General features: G+C 36.7%; 1 protein-coding gene across 1 annotated transcript in view; it reads left to right on the forward strand.

Annotated features, from left to right (window-relative positions):
• Positions 1 to 6828, forward strand: part of GMNC (geminin coiled-coil domain containing) — a 7245-nt gene extending 417 nt beyond the window's left edge. The window contains exons 2-5 of the mRNA XM_008585529.1: positions 1578 to 1752; positions 3344 to 3432; positions 4343 to 4459; positions 6208 to 6828. Of these exons, the coding sequence (XP_008583751.1) occupies positions 1578 to 1752; positions 3344 to 3432; positions 4343 to 4459; positions 6208 to 6828 (1002 nt within the window). The remainder of the gene's footprint in view (positions 1 to 1577; positions 1753 to 3343; positions 3433 to 4342; positions 4460 to 6207) is intronic.
• The last annotated feature ends 3010 nt before the right edge of the window (positions 6829 to 9838 follow it).

Raw genomic sequence — 9838 nt, forward strand, 5'->3', positions numbered from 1 at the left:
CCTCCCTCCCTCCCTCCCTCCCTCTCTCTCTCTCTCTCTCTCTCTCTCTCTCTCTCACACACACACACACACACACACACATCCTTTTTACCTTCTCTGTTATTTCTACACTCCATTCTTTCTCCACGACTTCCCTACTCCACCTCCACTAGCTTTTCATGCCACCTCTTCCTCTAGATTATGCACATATTTGCAAACACTTGGACTTGAACTAATCTAGGAGTATTTGCAGTTTGTTTTCTTCTCAGGTGTCAATTGCACAATAGCTTAGTCCTGATTTCAGTAATAACTTCGGGGGAGGGAATCTGCAAACATGCTTTTAGAATAAAGTAAAATAGCACTTGATAAACTTTTGGCTGGATTTCTTTGGTCTGCACTGCCCAAGCTGGACTTGCTTCAGAACATAACTTTTTCAAAACTTAACTTACCGGGAACATTAACAAAGTGTGACTTAATTGACTTAACCTCTCTCTCTCTCTTTTTTTCTTCTTTTTCGTCTTATTTGTTTTCTTTTTGTTTATGTTATGTCCAAGAAAGTCCTCAAATCAACAAAAGACTTGTAGTGGTCAAAAAGAGTTTGTCCAGGGCTGGGATCTGCTGAAACGAATGGCTTTTACCTGATTAAACATTGACAAATAATTAGAAACGGGCTGTTGTACAAATTAACCCAGGAAGGCTGCATACCTGCCCCTGCTTGGACATTTGGACATAAAGACTGTGTTTGAGGCTAAGGGGGGGTGGGCAGGAGGGTGTTCATTGGATCAGAACACAGTGGAGAATACAAGCCAGGCAGTTAGTGGTGGTGAGATAACTTTGGAAGAGCACTGACTCCTAGTGATAGAACTAGAGCCTTTATTGACTCACTTCTTTCAGCTTTGATTATCTGTTTATCAGGAGTGAATTTATGCTCCTCTACTTGGTATTGGAAGCAAAATTTCTTTCATTACATCTGGAACTGATATATATATATCTGTATCTTCTATATCTAAATCCATCTATATATCTGTCTCAAACCATTCAGATCACCATAGGATCCAGCAGCTTTTTAGAAAGGAAGGGACAGAGACTGAGACAAGTATATGATTCAGAAACTAAAATAAAGATGTCAGTCTATATGATGTCATGTCCTGTCCATTTCGGCCTTAGCATTCTGGACTCTTTATCTTTCAGTTATTAGAGACATAATTCAGATATTTTCTATAGAAACCAAATAGTTCTTATATGTTTGAATCATTATGTAGTTTCTTTTACTTAGATCCTGGGTAACTTATTAGTTAGATGGGTATTGCGACACAGAGTATCCTTAGATATTTGTAAATTAGGTCTATCCAATACTAGTCTATTATTTGTTCAGAGGGGCTAAGGAAAATACTGGGTAAACCTAGGAAATGATTTACTTTTAGTAAGTATAATTTTATGATTCAAAAGTTAATGTAGCTCTATACTTAGTACCTTTACTATTTTTGATTCACTGCATGTAATTTCTTTATGATTCTTCCACCCCTTTCCCCCTCCCAATCCCCATCACCCTATCTCCTGGGGACTCCCGCCACTACTGCTCATACTGAATTTCACAGAACACCATTCTGCCTTGCCAAGACGAGTACTTTGTAGGAGGCCAGAGCTATAATTGCCCTTATTCCACTACAACGTCAGAATCTAGTGTTGACGTTTCCACGGAGACTTGGTTCTCTTTCTGGGCTGCTGGTCTCCTGGACAACAGAGAGCCCCAACAAGCACCACAGGCACAGGGTAAGTTCTGCTCTTCTGCTTTTCTAGTAGATCTGGAGCCCTTTCCAGCACCCATGGCTGCAAAGCATTATGGGCTGGGACTCTGTAGAAGAAAGGATGGTATGAGTCTTTGGGCTTACTTAAAAGCCATAAAACCTGCTGTTTTGTACTTGTCAAATGTAAAAATGGGATTCTTCCTCTTCCCTGCTGGACAGCATGTATTTCTCCCTACACTTTACAGTTCTTGGAGATGCCCAACTCACTGATGGAGTTTGGGTTTGTATCAGAGTTTTATAAACAGCACTCTAGCTGGAAGCTTTCAGAATCAAGATACCCGATGGAGCATTTCTTTGGGAATTCAGGAAAGTTTCCCTGAGTATGAGAGAAAAGCAAGAAGAAATACTAGGTATTTTATTTCACAGATGAAATTCTGGGAATAGTGTCTTATAAGTGGAAAAAATGATTCCCTTTTACATGAAAGACTTCAACCTTGGAGAGAAGTATATTGATGGAAAATTACATATTCATTTTGGCCTGGGGCTTAGTAAACAACACTTATAAATATTAAAGGAATTTCTATATTAACATTCAAGTTTTTGGAAAAAATTCTCAGGCACCTAAGAATTAAATATATGTATAGTTGATTCTGCCACATGATTTTTTTGGATTTAAGAAAAGACACAAAGAATCAAAATGAACCCAAAATATTAAAATACACTTAAATGTCAGGAAGGAAGTTGTTTAGCTTTAGCTTTCCACTACAAGTGACAGCAAAAACAGAATGCCCAAGAAAATTAACCCAAACTGTTTATAAAATTTTATTCCTATCTCCTTCTACTTGAGTCAAAAATTTCAGTATAGCAGTTTAAGTAGAGGAATGCAAAAGTCAGAACTATACTAGATGAGGAAAAGAAAGTAACAGTAAACCAATTTAACATGTACAAGAATTGTTTTTATTGACAAATGTAGTTTGCTGCCAAATATGAAAAAAAAAACTCTGAAAAATTATATAACATGCAGATGGAAACAATTGAAACAGATAAGGTTTAAATACAGCTTTGAAATTTTTATCAAGGTCTTCAGAGAAGCAAGGCCCAAATGATTTTAAAGTAGAAAATGCTACCACATAGGATTCTGAATAAATTCTATTAGATTAAATAGGCAGGAGACAGGCAGGGAAAATGGTAGCATCACAAAATAGGATTTTATTATAGAGCTATACACAATATTATCAATTGCTAAAGCTTAAAAAATAAGATAAAAACGAGGGAAACACAGTGGAATTGCAATGTTTTGCCTAGTGGGGGCAGTCAATAAATATTTATTAATTTAACCAGCAGGAAAACATATATCAGGAAAGAATTTGATCCCTTAGCTCCCCCAAAATTTACCTCTTTAACCATTTTGGCAAATAGAGTGTAAATATTTGTCTCTTGCAGCTTGCTTGCATCTTCTGAAAGCTCTAAATATTTTGTTTTTCTGTGTGGAGGCAATAGCTATTTTTAGAAAGGTAATTGAACCTGTTAAACCCTCCAAAATCAATTGGTGAGTTTCTTTATTGCATACAGACTACAAGTGTGTTTTCTCAGTTGACCACTTGGTATTTTCACAGAATCATCCAGTGACTCAAATTTTCCTGTTCTGGAGTCGTGTTCCTGGGAAGAGGCCCAGCTTTCCTCTCAGCTTTACAGAAATAAGCAGGTATGTGTAGATAGTCAGAATGCACCGTGTGCCCTGCAGTCCATTCTCCACGGTCTTCCCTTAATGACATGTAGATTCTTGTCCCTTTTTAAATTCACGTTGACTCAGTTCAGCAGCAAAGTGAGTATGTATCCACAGAGAGATCAATCAAAGTTAGGTGATCAATATCATGGAAAAAATTTTAAGAAAACAACACTCTAGGAAAGACCTGCAGTCAAGCTCTGACTTTACACACTTTAGTTGTATGTCCTCTTGAGTCCTCCTTTTCTTCATCTATGAAATTGAAATATTTGTGCTGCCTATCTCAGAAGCAGCCAAGAATATTTGATCATATCATCAAATGATATAATAAGTGTGATAGTATTTTTAAATCATAAACATAGCTAATCACTGGGAGAAGCAATGGTGATTATAAAAGTTTTTCCAAAGATTGCTCCATTATCTGTTTTGTTCGTTGCTCCTGAGGAGTAATTTAATCTAATGGACATATGGACAGATCAATCAGAGGCTGAGGGAAGCCAACCCACCTCTTTTTTTTTTTTCTTCTTTGATATGCAAGGAGGAAGTCCAGCAAAACCTTTCTAAACATCTTTTTCTATATTTAAGCAGTTGTATACAGCTCATTTTTTTTCATACCTACCTGATTCCCTTGTGGTTATGATTGTTAAAGTCATATAATCTCTTCAAACAATTTGCAATGAATAAAAAATTCAGAACACAAACTGAACAATCAGGTGGTAGGGGGTGTAGATTTAATTTAGTTCTCTGAGGACGAGGGTTCCCTGAAGTTGTGTTTATAAAACAAACAGAAGAATAATCACGTTTCAGCAGGTTAAGGAGCAGTGGCATTATTACAGAGTTACAAAATCAATATAGTGGAGCACCCTTCACCATTGTCTGCTTTTTGCAGCTGCAGGATACGCTGGTGCAGAAGGAAGAAGAACTTGCTAGGTTACATGAAGAGAATAATCACCTCAGGCAATACCTGAATTCTGCTTTGGTTAAATGCCTTGAAGAAAAGGCCAGGGTATGTAACTATCTCCTTTATAAGTACAGTACAGTGATTCGGGAAAGGAGACCATTTATGTAAACTCCTTGAGTAATTGCAAGAAGTGTACTAAACAACATGTCTTGATATGCATTTATAGGAAGGGTGGGTTTTTCTTAAGGAAATATAGCACTTTCACAAGAATTATTATGTATCATTTTTCTGAAGTATCTAGATTGCAGATTTTAGTCATACATTACAAAAGGAGTTGCTTAAGAATCAAAAGCTTGTCAGGGGAATTGCTGAGACAACAGGTTGATCAAAAGGCAGAGTTAGATGGATGGAATACTGCTTTGGGAATTAGATCTGAAAGACACACAGTTCTTTTAAATCTGTTTGACTTTAGGTAAATTACTCTCAGGGACTCAGTTACCTTCAACTGTAAATGCATGAGCTAAATTTTTAAATAATATTTCTGCATCTCAAATGCTATGAATATGGCTTGAGCCCAGATCTCTGGCAATTACGTGCACACAGTTATTGTCTTTTTTTTTTTTTTTTTTTTTTTTTTTTTTTTTGTCTTTTCTGTGACCCGTAAGGGGAACGCAACCCATGGCTTGGTGTCGCCCGCACCGCGCTCAGCCAGTGAGTGCACCAGCCATCCCTATATAGGATCCGAACCCACGGCGGGAGCGCCGCTGCGCACCCAAGCACCGCACTCTCCTGAGTGCGCCACGGGGCCGGCCCCAGTTATTGTCTTTTAATTCATATTCTTTTTGTACACTTTTTAAATGTGCTATTTCTAATTCAAGGATAAATAGCTTACCTATTTTTGTTCTCTTTTTAGTCTCTTTTTGTTCTTCCTTTCTTTGATTTTGTAATTTTTCATTATATATTTGCTGCTATATTATTATTATTGCTTCTATCATTAATCTTTACCCCACTTCTAGACAAGTTACACTATTTGATATTATTTGATCTAAGTTAATGATGCTTCTTGATACTTTTACTGAACATAACAGTTCAGAAAAGAAAAGACACTAGATTTGATTCCTTTACAATTCAGTTGGATTTGTTAAAAAGGGAACACATCTTACATTTATTAGCCTGGGATCCTAACGCTAGCCACCACTCTATAAAAAGGACATTTATTAAATTATTAAGTGATATTAATTAGGCAGTTTTATCTATCTTGGTCTCCATTTTCCAAGATTTAGAATAATATAACTACACATCTCAAGGAAGTGATTTAAAAGTTAATAAAATAAGAGAATTCAGTGTTATATACTGTTTAAATCAAAGATTCCATATAGATTCAAATGGCTAGAATTTAAATCTGTGCTGCATAATCCTCAGCAGGTCACTAATATGTCTGTACCATAGTTTCCTCATTAATTAATATTTTAATAGCATCTATATCCAATGAGGTAATGTACATAATCAATGATTTAGAACTATAATAAATGATAGTTGTTTATTTATAAATGATAGCTCAACATGTAATAGTTGCTATAATAATAATAATAATGATAATAATAATTACTTCTCTGAGATGAAATCTTAAAGACATCATCTTCTTTTTCAACTTTTAAAAAATAGAGTAAAAAATACGAGTTAGAGTTTCTAGGCAGGAACTGGTCATTATAGATCTTACTTTACATACAAGAGCCAATCCAATCAGTTTTATTGTGTGTGAAAAAAACAGAAATTTAATCATTTTTTCTAAAGAATTAAGGTAGCTAGTAAATATTTGAAGGGGGTTTAACTTTTAAAAATGACTTCCCTAGAAACTGCTGTCATCAGATGAGTTCTCCAAAGCATGTGGAAAATTCAGAAAGGGGAAGAGAAAACCCAAAGGGCAAAGATACTCTTCGGCTGAGATTCTCCATCCCAAAACTGCCAAGAGAAACCTCTCTAGTGAATTTGCTACCTGTGAAGAACAAACTGGGCCCCCTGTGGATCCCTGGGTCCTTCGAACTCTTGGGTTAAAAGACTTCAACACCATTGATGACACCTTATCAGCTAACTACAGTGCCTTCTCCTCTCATCCCAGAAGAGTCACCAGCACATTTTTCCAGTTTCCAGATGATGCAGTTGATTATGAAAATGTCCCCAGAGAGAATCTGCCGACTGACTACGGAGGTGACAGAACAAACCCCACGCACAGCACTGCCAGCCATGGGGAAGATTTTCACCTCCTTTCTCCACTTTCAAATTCCCCAGTGGGGCTGCAAACTCTTCCTTACCATGCTGCTGATGTGTCACCCAACAAGACAGAGATGGCCTTTTCTACATCCCTGAGCCCCCACTGCAATGTGAAAACTCATTCCTTCCACCAGGGACAAGCCTTTGTGCGTCGAGATGAGGAGGGAGGCTGGAAGTTTACCTGGGTCCCTAAACAGTCTTAGTGACCCCTCTTCTATCTTGAAGCACTGCCATGAACTCTGTTTACAAAGACCTCTCTTGCACTTGAACCTGACTGTGTGGAACACAGAAGCTATTGCCCAGACTCTCTCCTGCCACTTTAAATGTCTCGCTCAATTACCCACTTAAATCTGCAGGGTTTTGGCTTCTAAGAATCCATAATGAAAAACATTTGTTCTTCTTTCACTTAAATTTGACTTGTTTACACACCAACACCTGCTGTTGACTTCCTCCCTTTGCCCTCTACTTAAAAAGGTATTTTCCAATCACTTGAACATTCCTTCAAGACCTAGATATGCTTTTCCAATTACAGCTAGTTTAACAGCTTTTCTTCTTTCCTCAAGCAGTTTAAATGTTCAAAACCCTTTAAGTATTCCTCCTTTCCTGATGTTCTTCATTCTTGAAAACTGCCGTTAGAATGCACCCTATTATTGCTTCAAGTATTTTTACTGACTGTTCAATTAGCTGGGGGTGGGGTAGAAACAAGTGTCTTTGCCCATCACCACTACCGAAAACATAATGTGGATGTAGTAATGTTATGTCCATGGCAACTCAAAAAGTTGAGTGTCCATGGAAATGTTGGCAAAGAGTGTCTTAAAACAACTGTAACTATACTGATAAGCAATACCACTGATAAATTAAAAAAAATGTAAGGGGCGTTAAAGTTACTTCAAAATGCCCCATGGTGCATCACCTTCTGTAGGCACCTTGCATTGTTTCTTTAACTAACATGGCTCAAACAAAAATATTTTTGAGGGACTGTGGTAACACAACAAGTCATTATTCTAAACTACCCAGATGCTGATAAACTCATTCCTGGAAGTACAGTCTAGCCTATATCTGCCATCATCTCACTCAGTCATTCACATATTCATACTTTCACTCATCACTTCACCCCAAGCATTTCTGGAATACCTAATACCTATTTTGTACCTGGCACTGTGCTATGGGTAGTGATAAAATGTGAGCAGTTTAGACACTGTGGCCACCCTCATGAGACTTAGAGCCACTCATCTGCTGTGACCTGGAGAAAGCTACTTCTGTGGTGTGAAGATTCAGTTTTCCCAGCAGCAGAATACAGAAGTTGGGTTCGATAATTGCTAATATACTATGAATTGAGGCTGGTCTAGTCAGCTTTATTCCAACACAACAATCCCAGGTCATTTCTCTCTCTAGCTTAGATGGGCGCTGCAAATATTATGTAGTGTGAACTTATATACAAATAAAAAGAAAGAAAAACAAATATTAGCCATTTGTAGTTAACATTAGAAATCTGATCACAATATTCTTTTTCTAGTATGAGCCCATTTTTCAGGTTAATTCAGTCTGTGTGAGAATAACTTTCATCGAAAAAATAGACACATATTAATTTTTAAATAAGTGTGCATAGATCGAACGCAGATATTAACATCAAGGATTTTTTTCTTTGTAAATTAAGAAAAAAGTATTTTAAGTAGTCGTGCTAGTTTCCTCTTTCCCATCCCTCAAGATCCCTATCATTCCTAGAATAATTTACACATCAAAGATGTGACCACAGTTTTTGGAGAAACGTTATTTAATGATGAAATCCACCATGTTGAAGCCCTTCCGATTTTTCTATTTTTCACCTCTCAGTCAACCACCTTGCACAATGAATGTCTTAGTACACCAGTGTGCTGTTTGGACTTCTTTTTAACAAATGCGTGTGTTTTTTGTTGTTGCTATGTGGCTGTTGCTTTATTTTGGTGATGTGAGCAAAGAATTCTGTTTTATAAAGTTTTGTTACCCGGTTTTCTTTATAATCCATGAAGGGGAAATCCAAGATAGTAATATTATTCTCTGGAGTATTTTCATGACTTAAGAAGAAATAGAACACATTCTATTTTCTAAAAAAAAAAGTGCCTTTTACATTCTAGTATCTGTGCCCCTGGTGAGTAAACTAGATCTCTTCTTAGAATGACAAATTAGAATTGATTGTACTTTACTGCACTAGAAATTGGAAAAGCAATACAACTATTTTGAAAGTCTAATGATCAAGTTGTAAAACAAAATCGATCAGTTCAAACATATCCATGTTGTATTCTTTATGTGCCTTATCATGTGTTAAGTACCATGAGGAAACACCCAGGCTTAGCACAGTCCGTTTGGCACATGAAACAAAACCACATAAAATGTCATACTTTTGATTGCTTTTAAATGATACTTGGTCTCAGCCTGAATTAAAGAAATTACAGCACATTTGCGATCAATTATAATCACTTGTTCTGGCTTATATCATGGATGGTAGTATGGAAGAAAGTTACCACGTGTTCTTGTAATCATGACTACAGACATTTGATATTCACTTGAATTATGTATAGAAAATTATTTTGTTGATGTTTGAGAAAATCAAAATTTCTTTCACCTGAGTATATGTTCTAACTTTTATGGTTTTACTATGTCTCTCTAGTAAAGCACAGTTAATTTTTGTTAAGATAAATCCAAAAATAAAAACTAAAATACTTTTGTGATTGTGATGAACATTTTTATATTGTGTATAACATTTTCTAATGACAGATTTTCTTCTCCTGGGTTGTTACCATAATCCTGTTTGCACCATAATCCTGTTTTGTGTGATGTATATGGCCAGACTGGTATCTTCAGCATTTAGGGCTTAATGAATTTTTCCCTTCTCCAGGATACATTAACGAGGTTTCAGATGTTAAGGTTTAAGGAGTTCAGTGCCTTATGAGTACGTCACTCTTACCTAATCTCATATAAAAATTAGATTCAGTATCAATTTTTAAAATTTGATGACATTTCCAATGTCCTCTGAACATCTGAAAATAAAAATAATTCTTGTATCTCACTAGTATCTGGAAAGTAAAGACAAGTAGAAAGCCTCAGAAATGCAGATGATTTTTCTTTATTGAAAAATAAGGGCTGAGCCCATGGCACACTCGGGAGAGTGCGGCGCTGGGAGCACAGCAGTGCTCCCGCCACGGGTTCGGATCCTATATAGGGATGACTGGTGCG

The sequence above is a fragment of the Galeopterus variegatus genome, unplaced genomic scaffold, assembly GCF_000696425.1.
Source record: "Galeopterus variegatus unplaced genomic scaffold, G_variegatus-3.0.2 Scaffold3607, whole genome shotgun sequence".
Taxonomy (NCBI): Eukaryota; Metazoa; Chordata; class Mammalia; order Dermoptera; family Cynocephalidae; genus Galeopterus; species Galeopterus variegatus.